An 18443-nucleotide genomic window follows, 5' to 3' on the forward strand; every position below is an offset into this window, starting at 1 on the left:
CCCTAGTTGAGCGAAGTGTGTGTGGTTAAACATATAATCTGTGTTTTTGTAAGGCACTTCTAATCCTGGATTACCAATATTAATAATTCATAATGATTATATGTTACCGTTACCTTCCGCACCTCTTACTCTTATTTTCTCCTTCTCAACATCCTGTCATGTCGCCATGGTGATTTCTAGCCTGTCAGAGTGTGGTTTCCTGTTTTTTTGCGTGTTTGCCTCTTGTGACACTCATGCTTTGCTCTGGTATGGGGACGTGCTTTAGTGAGAGTGAGTTAGGAAGGAGGGTAAAGGTGGGTTATTTCTGCTTCGGTGGAAAGTATTTTTCACACTGATTGTACAGTGACACTGACAGTGAAGTGTGCTGCTGTACTGTGAGTGCAGTGTTGCTGATTGTGTGTGTTGTTGACAGGGATGGTCCATGTCCTGAGTTAGTGAGACATCGAGAGTCCAAGTGGCTCAGCCTCATGACTCAATGGGAGCAAGTGATGGAGAAAAAGAGCAACAAGGTGTGTCTATCCTGCTATTGTATACTTGTGTGTAAAATTGTATATAAAATCATATCTACATCTGGCACATTTAAAATTTTAACTCATTACAAACATAAAAAACTCAGATCAATAATATAAAACATATAGTACCAGCAATATCTAAGCACTATGTTAGAAAATATAAAGACAAAACAAATTCATATTTATCAGTTAGAATGTATAATTCACACGGAAAAGCATCTGTCAGGCCAACTCTAATGTTGTTGTGGCAAGATTTGCATGGACATGCAACGCATTTGTTCAATTCTTAAAATGTTGAATCAAGTATATATATATATATATATATTTGTCATGCAATGATAAAATTAGAAATTTAATGCCAACCCTTTGTTGAAATGCAAGTACACTTTAGCATACTTTAATGAAAAAAAAAAGTACTTACGGAAATAATATACATTCATTTTTATTTTATACATTCATTTTTCAATTTAAATGTATATTAAATGCAATTAGCTGAACGTTAGATGGCTTTTATGACCACTTAAATAGTACATATTTATGTTTAATTTCATAATTACTTATGTTGTCTTTGAAATATGGCTAATGTGTACTGCCAAATGTATTGACAAGCATTTATGATCAACTAAAATATATATTTAATGTCATTTCTACTGAAACCTTTATGTCATGTATTTAAATATATTCGTAATTACACATTGCATCGTAGTATTTAAAATCTATTAACTTTAAATGTAATATTAAATAACACTACAGTTAAAAATTATAATCAAGTGCTTTACATCGTCCTTTTGTATATTACACATCATAAAAAACAATATTTTTAAGATTTGAAATTACAATTAAGCACATTTATTTCTCACAAGGGACAGAGAAGAGAAAGAAAAATAACATTCAGATTATTTGCTATTTGTATAAGTTTAACAGATGTGAACCATACACTCTCGAGGCCTATTTATGGAACTTGAAAATTCATGAATCAGTAATCAGTTAATGAATTAGAGATGTGTAAATTGCCCAGATGTTCCAAAAGCTGCCACTGGCTGAAACTAGCCATAAAGAAAAAAGTCTCCTGTCTGATGTGATGACATAGCAAACCATCAAACTAGTTTTGAAAATAAATATATTCAGCTGTTTATGATCTTGATTGATTCTTTGAGCCTTGATTCATCTTCTGAGACCTCTTATGTCATTGTCAGTCGACCTACATATGATACAGGATGTTAAATGTCAAATACTGCAGGCTGCAAATGAATGCCAAATTCCTATTTATGTACCTTGACCAATCATAAAAAAATATTAGGATCATTATATTTAATGCTAAAGTAATTATTAACAAAATGTCTTATCCAGTATTACCCAATATGCTAACATTTCCAAAAATCTTCAAAACAGCTTTCATAGTCTTAGAACAGCTGACTGCATTGCTCAGCTGTCTTTCTTCTCACCACAAAAAACATCATCATAAGAACATCACACCATCATCCATCACAAAGGGCTGGCCACCACTCCTCTTGAGCAAATAATAAAAAAAAAAAAAAAGGAAAAAACCTACAAAAAAAAAGACATTTCACATATTCATAACATATTTTAAACACACACATAAACAACTCCTTTCCTTCCTCTTGGACTCGTCTAGCGTCTAGTCAAAGCTCCAGATCATCAGGGATGGACCGATATCATCAAAAGAGACACAGACAGACAATTCCCCTTCCACGAGATGTTCCAGTCCAAAGACGGACATGGGTACTGTACTGCCTTTCCCTTCCCTTGTTCAATGTGCTCTGCAGCATCATAATTCACAAGATTAGTCATAAAGCTTCCTTTCTCATTCAGTGTCTGTCTGGTCTCTGTATGAGCAGTCAGAAGGACTTGCTGGAGGTCCTGAAAGCGTACACTCAGTATCGTCCCGACGAGGGCTACTGTCAGGCGCAGGGTCCGGTGGCTGCTGTCCTTCTGATGAACATGCCTGCTGAGGTACTGCTTCTGTCAGGACTATTTACCTGGCAATACAGTATATAACAAAGAGCTATTACAGATTAAACAACCAAATAATATGCGAAACCTACATTTATAATGTACACCACCATTCATACATTTGGGGGCATTTTTAAAATAAGTCTCTTATGGCCATCAAGACTACATTATCTGAAAATACAGTAATATTGTGAGATATTTTTACAATTGTAAATTTAAAATGAGTAAATTTACAAAATGTAATTTATTCCTGTGATCAAAGCTGAATTTTCAGCATCATTCCTCCAGTCTTCAGTGTCACATGATCCTTCAGAAATCATTCTAATATGCTGAGTTGCTGCTCAAAAGAGATTTATCATTTATTATTATTATCAACGTTGAAAACAGCTGCTTAATATTTCTATTCTTTGAATAGAAAAACCCCCCAGCATTTATTTTTTGCAAGATTATACATGTATTTATTGTTTCTTTTGATCAATTTAATGCATCCTTGGTGTATTAAATTCTTTAAAAAAATGTTACTGACCTCATACTTGAAACTTTTTACCTGTCGTTTTTTTTTCAATAGCATGTGAAACAAATTATGCAATGCTAAACAATTTCAAACAGTAGTTTACTATGATTGCCACATGACCTCGATATTATTATTTAAAGGCATAGTTCACCCAAAAATGAAATGTTAATCAAAAAGAAGATATTTTGAAGAATGTTTGGAAACAGCCAGTATCCATTGACTTTCACAGAAGAAAAAAAAAAAAAAACACTGTGGACGTCAGTAGCTACCTGCAGCTGTTAGGTTACCACCAACATTCTTCAAAATATCTTCAAAAAGAAATTCATACAGGTTTGAAACAACTTGAGGGTGAGTAAATGATGACAGAGTTTTCATCTTTGTGAGAACTGCCCCTTAAGTATTTAATTCCATGAGTGGTGTCCAGCTATTATCTCAGGAATTGTATGTATAGGCTACTGTAGAATTAGTTTGTTTGCTTGCAAGCTTGATGCTTAACATGGCCTAATTGTTTGCTTTGTTTTAGGAGGCGTTCTGGTGTCTGGTGCAGATTAGCGAGCTCTACCTCCCTGGATACTACAGCCCTCTGCTGGTAGGGCATCTTTACAGTAACCATGAAAACAGCTGTTAAATATGTGTGAAAATTAAAATAGGCTTTTATTTTTATTTCTCTTCAGGAAGGTGTTTTATTCGATGCTGCGGTTCTCTCAAGCATTTTAAAAAAGCAGTGTCCTGCTGCACACAAACACCTACAGAATCAGGGGGTGGAGCCTCTCATGTTTGCCACTGATTGGCTGATGTGTCTGTACAGCCGTCACCTGCCCTTCGACACTCTGCTCAGAGTCTGGGATCTCTTTTTCTGCTGTGGTTTGTATACTATATATTTGCATGATTTAAAGGTGCACTAAGTAACTGTTGGTTTGATTGTGGTCTTAGACGTTGTACTGACACCTATTGGCTTGGATGGTAGTTCATGCAAAATAGTCAGATACTGGATGCCACTGTTGCAATATTTGTCACCATTTGTTAAGCAACAGTAAGTGTCCGATAGTGTCAGTTTGCTTCCGTTAAATACAGTGTGAAACAGGCCATGTGATTTTAGCAGGGTGTTAAGCACAGTCCAACTTGCATTATCCAGAATAAAACATTTGCTAGGCTACTAATACTACCAGAGTTTTAAAACCTGTTTGTCAAAAGTACCATCCATTCTTTGGTTGAGTGCACTTTTATTACAGCTCTTGCTATGTTGAGCTGTTGTTGAAGTCCATGCATTGACCACAGCTCATGTGTGTTGCAGGTGTGCGTGTTTTGTTTCAGGTCGCTGTGGTGCTGGTGCGCCGATGTCTGGGAGAAGGACGGCTGCGAAAAGAGTGTGACGGACAGATGGAAACCTTGGAAAGACTGCGAGGTGTTAAACAGCGTGTTCAACATGAGCAGGCTGATGCCTTTATCCATAATACAAAATAACTCATCACATCTGATTAAAGGAATAAACACACGCACACACCATAATGTATCTCTGTATGGTGCGATTTTCTTTTCCCCAAAATTTCCCCATGATTTACTCACCCTCAAGCCATCCTAGGTCACAAATTTAATTGGAGTTATATTAAATAATGTTCTGGATATTACAAGCTTTATAATGGCAGTGAAAGGGTGTTAAGATTTGGAATCCCAATAAAGTGCATCCATTCATCATAAAAAGTGCTCCACACGGCTCCGGGGGGTTAAAGGGATAGTTCACCCAAAAATGAAAATTTGATGTTTATCTGCTTACCCCCCGGGCATCCAAGATGTAGGTGACTGTGTTTCTTCAGTAGAACACAAACAAAGTTTTTTGAACTCAAGCCGTTGCAGTCTGTCAGTCTTATAATGGAAGTGAATGGGAATCACGGCTTTGGGAGTCAAAAAAACATACACAAATAAAACCAAATTAAACCCTGCGGCTTGTGACGATACATTGATGTGTAATTACACAAAACGAAAAAAGCAAGAAGAAGAAGCCTCCGGCTGTTAAGGACACGCTCAGGTAAGACAGTTTGGACATTGCGGTGAAAATCAATTGGTAAAAAAAACTATAAATACTGTTCAGTTTCTTGCACAGATCGATCGTTCTGTGTCTTTACACATCAATGTATCGTCACGAGCCGCAGGGTTTAATTTGGTTTTATTTGTGTATGTTTTTGTGACTCCCAAAGCCGTGATTCCCATTCACTTACATTATACGACTGACAGACTGCAACGGTTTGAGTTAAAAATCTCCGTTTGCGTTCTACTGAAGAAACAAAAGTCACCTACATCTTGGATGCCCTGGGTGTAAGCAGATAAACATAAAATTTTCCTTTTTGGGTGAACTATCCCTTTAATAAAGGCCTTCTGAAGTGAATCGATGCAGTAGTGTAAGAAAAATTGCCATCGCCACTCTCTCATGAACGCGAGTACGTGAGTACAGTTAGCGAAGCTAGAGATTACAGTTTATAAAGTTTAAAATATGGATATTTTTCTGACACAAACACATTGATTGTAGTTCGTCACATGTATTCACTCCATTGACCAACAGAAAACTGCTTGGTATGAAAGTGACTCCTGTGTGAGCTGTGCTTCATACATCACTACACTGTTGACAATGGACCCACATCTAATTTTGCCAATGCAACCATGCAAAAACTTTCATTGTGTTGGAGTAAACAGGCCTTAAGTCCTTATATTCTTCTTTACTCAAAACCACTGTTACACCCACAGGTATGTTCGGTGTCCCTGTCCTGGGTGGACCTGCAAAAACACACTGAGAAAGAGCTGGAGAAATGGAAAAAAGAGAGACCAAACTCGACCTTTGACCCACGAGGACGCTGTCACGGATACCGAATGGCATGGGAGAGAGCGCAGGACAAACCAAAGGAACATGAAAAGAAAGAGCGACCGAAGGGGAGCCTGACTCTTCCTCTCACACGCTCACACTCTTCTCTTTCTCCTTCAGTTCTGCGCAAGAAATGGAGAAAGAGGAGCAGTAAGACTGACACAGAGGAATGGGACGGAGGGGGAAGAAAATTCTCTCAAAGTGTGATGGAGGAGAGCGACGAGGAGGAGGTGAGGAGGAGAAGTGTGTGCGGTATCGTTGGGGAGCAAAGGGCCAAAAGGGACAGGCTAGCGGACGAACTCTGCTCACACAAAGATCACATCACACATCCCAGCATCTCAGTGGTGGTGTCCTCCACTACGGACTGTGATGTTTTTGAGACAGAGCATACAGAAACATCTTTGAAAGATAATTCAGAAACAACACGAGGTGAAGAGAAAGACAGGACCGCTGCGTGTGAGGTTGAGGAAAGCATACAGACACATCATCATATACAGGACACAAATCAAGATGTACAGCGTACAGAAATGCAAGGACATCAGGTTGAACAGAATATAGGAAAAGACAAAACTCAAGATGATCAGAACACCGAAGCAGCAACAAATCAAAACGAACACAATACAGACAAACAGACTTGTCAAGATGAACAGACTGTGGAGACTGAGAGAAGTTTAGAGGCATGTGGGGAAAGTACATCACAGGAAGAAGACACACAGACTGACTCCAGTAAACAGGAAGAGGAAATACGAACAGAATATTGCAAACAAGAAAAAGAAACTAAAGAAGATGTATTGCCAAACATCATAGTGACTGAAGTAAATGAGGAAAATATCCCAGAGAAAGAGGTACAGATACATGATGTCCAGGAGGAAGAAAGGCCTCAAACATCTAGAGATCAACATGAAGAGCATGAACATTTGGAAAGGCCAAAAGACAGTTTGTTCATACACACAGCTATAGAGGAAGTTGAGGAGACTCAGCTTGTTTGTGAGCAAGAGCAGGAGACCACAGAGATATCAGACCCTCAAAAAATGTCTGATGATAAACATGAGGAGACCACAGATATATAAAAACAATAAAAAATCTAAGACGAGAAAGACAACAAGAGATTGGAGGATGACAGACAAGAAACAAGCTTAGAAGAGAGTGACAATCACTCTCATAGTGCTGGTACAGAAACATTGCAACCACCTGAAACAGCGCTAACATCAACCTCTTTAAAAACTGAACAAGAAAGTGAAACAGAGCATCTGGACAGATCAGCAGATCCCCTACAGCAATCCCAATCAGGCCACCAAGAGCACAATGACATGGATGCTCCTGTTCCTTCCAAAGAGTTGGAGCATTGTCCAGTAGATTCCACTGTGGAAGATGAAGAAGGATCTGGCAACCCAGAGCAGAGTGAAGTGGGTTCTGCTGATGACACCAACATCCTTGAACCTCAGGAAGAGGATGAAACATCTACACACTCTGTTGGCACATGTGATAAAGAAATCAGTGAGTTCAATCCCAAAAACACTGAAGTAAATAAATCACCTGAATCTGAAAACATAGTATGTTGTGAAATCAATACTGACGAATCAAGCAACCTCACAAACAATGTAGAGGATGATACTAGTAGATCAGTCCATGCAGAAAGCAACCAAATACATTCTGCTCCTGGTTCAGGAAACCCTGATCGCAACACAGTAGACATCACTGCTCAATCTGGCAAACTAGAAAGCTATGGTATGGAAATTGCAGCTGGATCTGGCAACTCAGAGAGCAACAATGTGCCTGTTACAAGTGAATCTGGCAACAACGTGCCTGTTACAAGTGAATCTGGCAACCCAGAGAGCAACAATGAGCCTGTTACAAGTGAATCTGGCAACCCAGAGAGCAACGATGTGCCTGTTACAAGTGAATCTGTGAACCCAGAGAGCAACAATGTGCCCATTACAAGTGAATCTGGCAACAACTTGCCTGTTACAAGTGAATCTGGCAACCCAGAGAGCAACAATGTGCCCGTTACAAGTGAATCTGGCAACCCAGAGAGCAACAATGAGCCCGTTACAAGTGAATCTGTTAACCCAGAGAGCAACAATGTGCCTGTTACAAGTGCATCTGTCAACCCAGGGAGCAACAATGTGCCCATTACAAGCATATCTGGAATCCAAGAGGATTCTGCTGTTGGCAACCTTGAAAACAATGATGTGCATGTTACAACTGAATCTGGCAACCCTGAATGCAAAATGACAGATGTTACTACTGAAACTGAAAAAACAGAAAGCGATGGCATGGAAGTTGCTGTTGAATCTGACAATTCAGAGAGCAATATAGTTGGTTCTCCTGTTGAAAACCCAGAATGTAATGATGTAAAAGTTACAACTGGATCTGGCAACACAGACGGCAATATTGTGGATTCTGCTGTTGGATCTAGCAACCCAGATCACAAAGAAGTGCAAGTCACAACTAAATCAGACAACTCAGAGACCAACAGAGAGCATGTCACCACTGGATCTAGCAACCCAGAACACAATGATGTACCTCCTACAAGTGAATCTGGCAATCCTGAGAACAATAAAATTGAAAAAACCAAAACAAAAATTGGATCTGGCAACCCAGATTACAAAGATGATCATGTCACAACCGGATCTGACAACTCAGGGACCAGCAGAGAGTCCCTCTCTTCAGTTCCATCTTCAAAATCCCCAAACGTCCCACCAGCTCACCTCTGCCTGCGCAGGACTTCCAGCTCGCGGGTTTCCTATCCCACAATCCTCTCTGAGGACACCTTTAAAGAGCCACAGCAGCAAGAACTCACACATTCAGAACAGACAACAGACACACCAACACAAGACACACACGCTCAGCCCAACTCACTGACAAAGGCAGACCCCCCAAAACGTCTGGGTCTGTTTCGTCGTCTCCGAGGGGAGACCAATAAAGCCCCCGTCCCCAAAATCCTCATCCAGGACTTTAGCGATAAAGAGGAGGGGCTGACGGCAAAAGAGAGGAGGAGGAGAAAGAGAGAGAAAGAGCGTAAAGAAAGAGAAGAGAAAGAAAGAAAGAAACAAGAGAAAGAAATGGAAAAGGACAAAGAAAAAGAAAGGAAAAAGCCTCAGACAAGAGGAAAGAGCTTCCAGGTGCTCAGCAGGAAGGGTGCTGATAATGCCGTGACCCCCGGGGACAGTAACTCTCAGACATCTCACGCCAGGAGAAACTCTGCCCCTTTTTCTGACGGATATTTTTAAATGATCAGAGACTCAATCACATATTTGTATTCCGCTGTGGGAGTGAGATGTTTTAATGTGACTTGTGCAATGATTTGATGTGGTTTGTTATATTCACATATTCACATCTCTTGGTTTAAAACCATAATTATTTTCATAGAAAAATAAAATCGGGTGGAGACATTTGTGTGTAAATGTATCCAGCAGTCTTTGTGAGGTTGGATGTGGGAGTGTTTTTTCCACATACTTTACGTCGGCGTTCAATCGATGGGCGGTTATGATGTTTCTGTCTGATTTTCGTCTTCACTGTCACTTGCAAGCACTTCCTGGCTCTGCATGGTCTGATTGGGCAACTGAGAGGGAGTGGGCAGAACTGAACCGAAGAAAAGTGAACAAAACTGAAAGACAAGAAAGCAGGGACTGAATATGAGTGAGATCTGAGCATTGGGTTTTATATTTTTAAACAAATGATTCATTTAAATAATTATTGTACCTTTTTGTTGGGAGGTCCTTCTGCAAGTGCTTCCTCCTCCTCCTCTTCACTGAATGAGTGCTTTCTGTTACTGGTGGGTCGTGGTGGGGATGTGGGTACATGTGACGGTACAGGAAGTTCGCTGGTCTCCATGGCGATGAGAAACGAGTCCATGTCATCGCTCATGAAGTCATCTGGTGGCTGTTCTGTGTCAGGGCTGAGGGGAATAAGTATTAAATCTTTAAATACAACTCATCAGAAAGTTTATCAGAGAATGAATTTAATTTTATTATTTTAACTTACTGTTTTGTGTCAGAGTTGACGTGGTTTTTCTTTGGATGCGAGTCCTCTGACAGTGTAGCGAGGACAAAATTAGCCTCCAGAACACTGTCTGTTACACTCAGGATAACTGGACTTTAACACAACCACAAACACACACAGGTGAGAATACACAAATACAATGAAGTTGGAAAATTTTATTTATTTATAATAAATACATATTTCTATTTAGAAAGGATGAATTAAATTGATCAAAAGTGACAGTAAATATATTTATAATGTTACAAAAGATTTCAAATAAATGCAGTTCTTTTGAAATTTCTATTTATTAAAGAATCCTAAAACATATTATTAAGCAGCACGAATGAGTTCAACATGTATAATAATAAAAAATATTTCTCAAGCAGCAAATCAGTATATTAGAATGATTTCTAAAGGATCATGTGACACTAAAGACTAGAGGAACGATGCTGGAAATTCAGCTTTAAATTACATTTTAACCAATTTATATTGTAGTCATATTTAACAATATCACTGTTTTTACTGATCAAATAAATGCAGCCTTGGTGAGGCATCTTTCAAAAATATCTGCATATCCAAACTTTTGCACGGTAGCACACATATCAGTCATAAACAATTAAAAACCAAACAGACACAAAAAAGTGAACTTGGGCTAGTTCATAAGCAAATAGAAACTAACCTGCCTGGCTCATCAAAATACATAGAGACTGGGAGACCAGATGAGTCAGCAAATACAAGCAAACCCTGACGGAAAACCAGAGAGACACATTAGTTTTAATGCCACGGCATTCTAGGGTTATTTTAATAGCAAAATCAAGGTTAAAATATATTCATAAATAAAACAGCTAATAACCTATTTAATATGTTTAAGATCCATTCTTGATTTTGCAACCCTCTACAGACTCCTTGGCAATAGAATTTTTTACTCGCCAGAAAGTCTGAAAATTAAATTAAATTTTACCCCATTTATGTTTTTACTATAACAAAAATCCCCTTTTTTTTAAATAAATGTTACAAATCCTTCATGAAAATGTAAATTTTTTTTGCTCCAAAATAGCATTTTGAAATCATCATTATACATAACACACACACACACACACATACACATATACATATATATATAAATATATATATATATATATATATATATATATATATATATATATATATACACAGTACAGACCAAAAGTTTGCAAACATTACTATTTTTTAATGTTTTTGAAAGAAGTCTCTTCTGCTCATCAAGCCTGCATTTATTTGATCAAAAATACAGAAAAAACAGTAATATTGTGAAATATTATTACAACTTAAAATAATAGTTTTCTATTTGAATATACTTTAAAAAATAATTTATTCCTGTGATGCACAGCTGAATTTTCACATCATTACTCCAGCCTTCAGTGTCACATGTAACATCCAGTCTATCACATGATCATTTAGAAATCATTCTAATATTCTGATTTATTATGAGTGTTGGAAACAGTTCTGCTGTCTAATATATTTGATGAATAAAAGGTAAAAAGAACTGCATTTATTAAAAGAAAAAAAAAAAAAAAAAAATATATATTCTAATAATATATTTTCTTTACTATCACTTTTATCATTTAACACATCCTTGCTGAATAAAAGTATTGATTTTATTTAAAAAAAAGAAAGAAAAAAAATAACTAAACCCAAATTACTTACAATTATTATACATCATTATTACAAAATATTTATTTAACTTTTTTTTTTTTTTTTAACTTTTTATTCATCAAAGTATCCTAAAAAAGTATCACATGTTCTGAAAAAATATTAAGCAGCAGAACTGTTTCAACTTTGATAATGAATCATCATATTAGAATGATTTCTAAAGGATCATGTGATAATGATCCTAAAAATTCAGCTTTGCATCACAGAAATAAATGATAATTTAAAGTATAATAAATTTAAAAACAATAATTTTAAATTGTAATAATATATCACAATATTACATTTTTTTCTGTATTTTTGATCAAATAAATGCAGGCTTGATGAGCAGAAGAAACTTCTTTCAAAAACATTAAAAATATTAATGTTTCCAAACTTTTGGTCTGTGCTGTATATACACACACACATTAAAATAATAAAACAAAAAAAAAAAGTTTACAATATCAAAAACCAATGAAACCGGAAAAATAAGGTGAAAAGTAACCGGATGCAGATGAAACTGGAAGCCTCAACACATTCGGGTTACAAATATCTACACTCACGGTAAAAATAAGTTGGATGTTGGGGCCTTAAATATTGTTTCACTCAGATATTTGTCAAATTGTGCTAATTTTGCTGTCTTTGGATGTGAATATGTGAATGTTTGTGTGAGAACACACTCACCCTGAGCTCTTTGAGGCAGAAGGTGACGCTGGTCTGAGTGCCGACGGCAAAATGATCAAACTCCTCCGAGCTCAAACACAGTTCAGTCATCATTGCTCGTGATGAGTCTGAGAGAGGAAAAACTTTGTTTGACTTGATTCGTTTCATGCACATCAGCAGAATATAGACTGACATGGCTGATACCTGCATCATCCTCCACGTGGTTCCTGAGCCACACGCGATCACTGCTCACCGACAGATTCACCTCCTCCAGAGACGGAGGGAAATGCAGAACTGTGTCCACCATCAACCTACAGTGATTAACATGATCAAACAGACTCTGAACGGGAACGCTGATGGCTTGATATTAATATTGAGGTATTAAAATGAATGTGAACCTGGGTTGAGCCTGTAGCACGTTTGCACAGCTCTCTTTATCAAACACAGCCTGCAAACCCTCACATTCCTGATACGACAAATTGTGTGTTTTCAACAGCCCTGTAACAAACACACACAGTTTAGCTGATCATACTGTAAAATATGCCATTTCTATGCAAGATTTTGAGTTTATTTAGAAGAAAAAAATTATTACTGACTGATTACTATGCCATAATAAAGATTAATCAAGTCAAATTTATTTGTATAATAACACTTTTCATAATACTCACTTCAAAGCAGCTTTACAAAAAAATATCATAATCGCATTTAGCAGATTAGAACTGGCCGAAAATATATCTATATATATATATATCAAGAATTTGAGATTTTCTCGCTTTATGGGAGTACAGTGTATGTATGCAGGCAAAATTGACCACTTGCATATCCAACTTTATATATAGAGCCGTGCGATAATATATTTCACATTTAATCCTACTAACAAAAAAAAAAGTGTTTTCAGCAGACTGTTTTTACCGTGTTTACAGTGCAGAGTTATGGTCAGCCGATTCTTTTCACTGTCCAACTGAATACGGCATTTTTCTACAGAGCGATCCAGAGAGGCCAGGGACTTGAACACAGCCTGAATGCTCTGAAGAACACAAGACAAAGACTTTGCTGTACATTACGAATTTCCTTTTTACAGTTTAGCCTGCCTGAAAAAAAAACTGTACATGCAAATAAGTGGAAATTACTAATATATACAGACAACAGTGTGTAAGTGATGAATGGACGGGTAAACTGCAGGGATGGAATGAACAGGACCAGGAAGTGTCACCTTGATGGGCATCTTGCAGCGAAAGCTCTGATCTGAAGGAGCCTGATATCTCTGGAAGAAGAGAGGAGACAGCAGGAAGCAGGCGAAGGCTGACCGGGAAGAGTTGACCGACCGCAGGGCCAACTAAAAAACAACACAAGTCGCCACAATCATATTACACATTATTCCAGCACCTCACATCTGGCTAAACGATCACAAACACCGGAAACAAACACACACCCCATCCTCCAAAGACTCCAAATACAGCTCCTCTCCGATTCTTGACAAGGAATGTATGGCTTTAGCTAAAACTACAACAAGTGTGGATCAGTATTCTATTCATAAAGTAACTTTATATACGTGCGTGAGAAGTTATAATGCAGTTATATTTATAATGCAGCTTGGAACAACGCGTTTAGAGCGCGTCACGTCTGAAATAACTTAAGTTACTCTCACGAGGTACTTCGGTTATTACCTTTCACGTTTCCTCCGGTAGCAACACAATCCATTATGTTTCGCTTGTGAACAGTATTCCTTTTAAACAGAGTTTACATTAAGTTTCCAGCGCCAGGAGCTGAATTTTTAATGACGAAGCACGGATTCGGCCACTTGACGCCAGCGGCATAATAACGCAAGAAACTGATCGTGAAGAAAAGTTAAGAGTTGTTATTTGTTATCGTGTAACAAATAGTACATCATTCAGACAAAACTAAAGTTATTATAAGCGGATAATTCAAGAATTTGGCAGGAGTGCGACACTGTTTACTTCGAATCCGACATGTGGCGCGTATTTTCTGCTCCAGCCAATCAGCGCGAGGGATCAGATAGACGGCGTTTGCGTCATAACGAAGCGCCAATGTACGAAAGGATACGCACATGAAACGACCAGCATAAAAATGCTAAGGAAAGAGTTTAAATAAGGGCAACAGGTTTTGCCAGGTGCACTTAAAGTTAAAAGACATCACGGCAATGTTAATCATAATACAATTCCTGACTGCAGCACCATCTCACGATTTATATCGCCTATGTTAAACCATAAAACGAGGCGCATTCTCACTTTACAATAAACACCCGTTCAAAACAAAAATGAATAAGAGGAGCTAAAGAATGGTATTTTACGGCAAATTACACTGTTGCATAGTATATAAAATTGCATTTTTAAAAGTAACGTGTATTTTAGTAGAAGCTAACATAATATTGTTTGATGCAACACCTGTTTATCTCTCACATTAATTTTACATCATTAATCTGATGTCTGATTTCACATTACTATGATTATTTCATTGTAACTATGCACTTCATCAGTGCATAGTTACAATGGCGGTCAGAGGGTGTGACAAAAATACAAAATGTTTAATCCTGATACACTTGTCTTACCTGTACATCTGGGTGTTGGACACACCTCTTTCTGGCTTTTGCACTATTCTCTATAACACTCCTTCCTTCGGCAACATTCAGAAATCAGGAAACAATCAAACAGTTTTGAGAGCTCGGATAGAAAACTAGAGGATCTAAATGACTGACGGACATAAATACTTGTGTGGACTAACATGATGACATAAACGAAGGATCTGTGGAACTGTACAGCTCTACCAGTAACTATCATGGGTGAAAGTTGAGCGTCTAGAGCGAGTCTGCTTGAATGCTTACACTTGACCAATTTCTGTGAGTTGTCTCTATACCTATGTGTGCGCATGTGGTACAACACTCGCGAATGGCGGAGTTGGATCCTGTCTCAGGCTCTCATGGCCTACTGCAATCCATGCTTCAGAAATTACGACTGAACACTCAGACCAACAGTAGCTCAGTCACTGATATGCAAACATGCAGTCCGTCTGGAGAATGTAATGCTAAACCACTGGAAGATTCATCTAAAACAACAATTTATCAGTTTGGGTTTTCTTCCAACAGTAAAGAGCAGGATGGACTCGCATCAGCCTGGAATAAATGGGAGAAGCCTTGGACTCAACGATCTTCTCATGCATTGACTTCTGCTCCTAAACAACCGGTCAGAAGGATCAGTAAAAACAACTCGGGATTCTCTGGTAGACCTAAACGTCCACCGTTGGTTTGGGGGGAACACAAGCACTTTACATCAGAGAGGACGGATGATGACGGACATTTTTCTCTAGAAGGGGAAACCAGCTTAAATGTGCCACCATTATACAAAACAGAATCCTTCCCAAACCCCCCAGTGACCACATAGCTCCAAAAACAACAACACAAACTACACAATTTGAAAAACCAAATTGGGGAGGTGCCACATGGAGTTGGGGTCCTGGGACTGAGAGAAATGAAAGCACCAGATTTCATGAGCAATCAGGAAATATGCCAAAGACAAGTAGAAAGAAGTGGGGGGAGGCTAAAAGGTGGGCTCAGAATGTGAAAGAGAGATGGAGAGAGAGACACAGAAACACACTGACCAGACAAAGAGATGATGGAGAAAGACAAGCGCAGAATGATGTACAAGTGAGTATTGGAGTCAGTCAAGCCAGTTTGGTTCAAGTTCTTTGTCTATTAGTGGTGCTTACTTACATTAATATAAATACAGTGAGCCAAGCACTGCAAAAATATTAAATTAGCCTCATGACCGAATGCTCAAAATCTGTTAAGCACGTTGGTTGGCACGGTGGTGTACGCTTACAAATTGCACCTGGGACTAATTAAACTCAATAATAGTGCCAGAGCCACAGTGCCTCTGTTTTAAACATGAAACTTCTTTAAGTACTGGACTGATGCGCAATGGCTGGTGGGTAAATTTCCTTCTCCACTTCCTGTGAAGTGATGTATTGATGTATGCTCATTCCCTATGCCCTTCAAACTAAACACATTTGCTCCCTTCAGACTGGAATCTCACTTAAAATGGCAAAATACTCTAAATCCACTTTGAAGTCCACTTACATTCAAATTGAACACAACTTATGTGCTAAAAACATCCAGAATGCCTTAGGAACCACCTAGCGATGCCCTAGCAACTCCATAATATGCTAAAACCACCGGGAATGCTTTAGCAACCTTACAGCAATGTGCCAGCATTCAGTCACCCAAATAATTCAGCATCATGGCTGAGACTTCTTAAGGGCAAGCACAAGTAAAATCTAGAATTGTTTTAAAAGTGATGGTCCTTTATGTTTATATTCAGAGTAATCACTCTTCATTATTGGTGCCCATCGATGTGAACGAAACACCTACAGCACTCACTGAGACTACAGATATCCATCATGAAGAGATCAGCACAGCGCTGGATGAAGATGGCCCTTGTTCACTCACCTACATGAGGTAAACACATCAGCCAGTGACATTAGAAATATGCATCAGACATAGTTATCATTCCACATGTGTGATCCATTAATCACTTTCTATTTCATGTGAAACTGTCTCATCGAGAAAGAATGTGTGACCCCTTAGGGCTAAAAGAGTAAAACGATATTTTGTAACTATTAAAGCCACATCCTGGCTCAGGTGGTTTTTGGTTGTATTTGGCGTTCTGTTTACATGATCTTTCATTCTTCTTGTCAGAGACAGTCTGTTCTCATTTGGAACTACTTCAGAGTGGGCTCAGTTTCTCTCAGTTAACTCCGGCAAAGCGGATCAATCAAGTCAGTCACTGAAAAGGTTGTCCGTGACATCCCATGGATCTCTGAGCCGAAAAAGAGAGCATTGGACAAGAAGCAGGGAATCGTTTGAACACACAACACAAGAGATGGAGGACGATGAGAACGGCGGCTCTTTCACAGCTGCACAGCCTTCAAACCCTTCACCTGCAACTTCCCTCAACTTGCTCCTGAGCTCCATCTCTCAAGACTTTGAAGATTGCGAGACTGCAGTCAAAAAGGTAGGATGTACTATATGTCAGAAGCTAATGTGCATTCTGATAAACCAGTTTTAACTGATATATCAGCTGGCTTATCAATATTAAGATCAGGTTTTGGGTTTGAACATAAAGGGAGTTTGTTACTACAGACTACAGAGGCACATGTGTTTCTATGTTTAGATGCTTGTGGTTTTAGTGCCTTTGTTGAATTAATTGTTGGGTGGTGCTGAATTTTCAGCTTGTCGTGTGAACAAGGCTACTATGGTGTGCGTCACTACAATTTTTTTTTTTTCGGACAGATTCTGTAGGTCATACTGTGTAATTAATGTGTGACGTAAGAAACTAAGACTGATATGAGGACCATCCTTAGTACATTCAGTAAGCTTGTACACTACCATTCAAAGGTTTGGAGTCAGTAATACTTTGTCGAATACTTTCATTCTGCAAGGATACATTAAATTGATCAAAAGCAACAGGAAAAATGTTTATAATATTACAAAAGATGTCTATTTTGAATAAGTGATGTTCTTTTGAACTTTCTGTTCAACAAAGAATCCTGAAAAAAAGGTAGTACGGTTTCCACAAAAATATTAACAGCTGTTTTTAACACTAATGATAATAAGAAATGTTTCTTAAGCAGCAAATCAGCACATTAGTATGATTTCTGAAGGATTGTGTGACACTGATGACTGGAGTAATGATGCTGAAAATTCAGCTTTGATCACAGGAATAAATTACATTTTATGTAAACAACTAATATATTATTTGCAATAGAATAGTTATTTTTTAAATTGTAATAATATTTCAGTGTTATTGTTTTACTGTATCAAATACAGTAAATGCAGCCTTAATGAGAATAACAAGAAACTTATTGAACAGCATGAACAGGCCCTCAACATCCCATAGTATCAAATAACAAACACCACTATCACATTACTCTCAACAACTAAATACATCATGTCATTGTTTCTCCTCTTCTCCCAGAGGAGGATGGAAGACACTCGACGCGTTCGATTCTCTGAGGAGGTTATCATCTTACCAGAGTCTGATGATGATAATGATGATGAAGAAAATGAGAACAACTGGCAAGAAGAACCTTCTCCCCGGTCTGCTTTCCCTAAGTGGATTGTGTCTTTAAAATCCAGAAGAGGAAAGTACAAATTTTAACTCTCTTCACATCTGACTCCACCTCTGAAATTCATATGCCAGCATCAGTTTGATATGCCATTACATTAAATGAATAATAATTAAAAAAAATAAGTAAAATG

General features: G+C 38.1%; 3 protein-coding genes across 3 annotated transcripts; 2 read left to right on the forward strand and 1 right to left on the reverse strand.

Annotated features, from left to right (window-relative positions):
• Nucleotides 1-2128: 2128 nt before the first annotated feature.
• Nucleotides 2129-6924, forward strand: tbc1d10c (TBC1 domain family, member 10C). Its single transcript, XM_042770525.1, has 6 exons — nucleotides 2129-2255; nucleotides 2372-2486; nucleotides 3524-3589; nucleotides 3675-3864; nucleotides 4295-4453; nucleotides 5738-6924. Exons 1-6 carry the CDS (start codon nucleotides 2230-2232, stop codon nucleotides 6922-6924), a joined length of 1743 nt encoding a protein of 580 aa, XP_042626459.1. The 5' UTR covers nucleotides 2129-2229.
• A 2186-nt stretch (nucleotides 6925-9110) lies between these two features.
• On the reverse strand, nucleotides 9111-14133 carry rad9a (RAD9 checkpoint clamp component A). Its single transcript, XM_042769859.1, has 11 exons — nucleotides 13837-14133; nucleotides 13602-13672; nucleotides 13383-13505; nucleotides 13082-13196; nucleotides 12568-12667; nucleotides 12374-12480; nucleotides 12191-12297; nucleotides 10518-10582; nucleotides 9842-9952; nucleotides 9560-9755; nucleotides 9111-9464 (listed from the first exon to the last, which is right to left on the reverse strand). The coding sequence occupies exons 1-11, from the start codon at nucleotides 13868-13870 to the stop codon at nucleotides 9342-9344; spliced, it is 1152 nt and encodes a 383-aa protein (XP_042625793.1). The 5' UTR covers nucleotides 13871-14133; the 3' UTR covers nucleotides 9111-9341.
• A 130-nt stretch (nucleotides 14134-14263) lies between these two features.
• On the forward strand, nucleotides 14264-18417 carry zgc:113229 (uncharacterized protein LOC550612 homolog). Its single transcript, XM_042769858.1, is given in 5 exon segments — nucleotides 14264-15555; nucleotides 15558-15830; nucleotides 16504-16640; nucleotides 16881-17196; nucleotides 18160-18417. Coding segments are annotated over 5 exon segments (1419 nt in total). The 5' UTR covers nucleotides 14264-15045; the 3' UTR covers nucleotides 18343-18417.
• Nucleotides 18418-18443: the final 26 nt, after the last annotated feature.

Source organism: Cyprinus carpio, chromosome A14 (genome assembly GCF_018340385.1).
Source record: "Cyprinus carpio isolate SPL01 chromosome A14, ASM1834038v1, whole genome shotgun sequence".
Classification (NCBI taxonomy): Eukaryota; Metazoa; Chordata; class Actinopteri; order Cypriniformes; family Cyprinidae; genus Cyprinus; species Cyprinus carpio.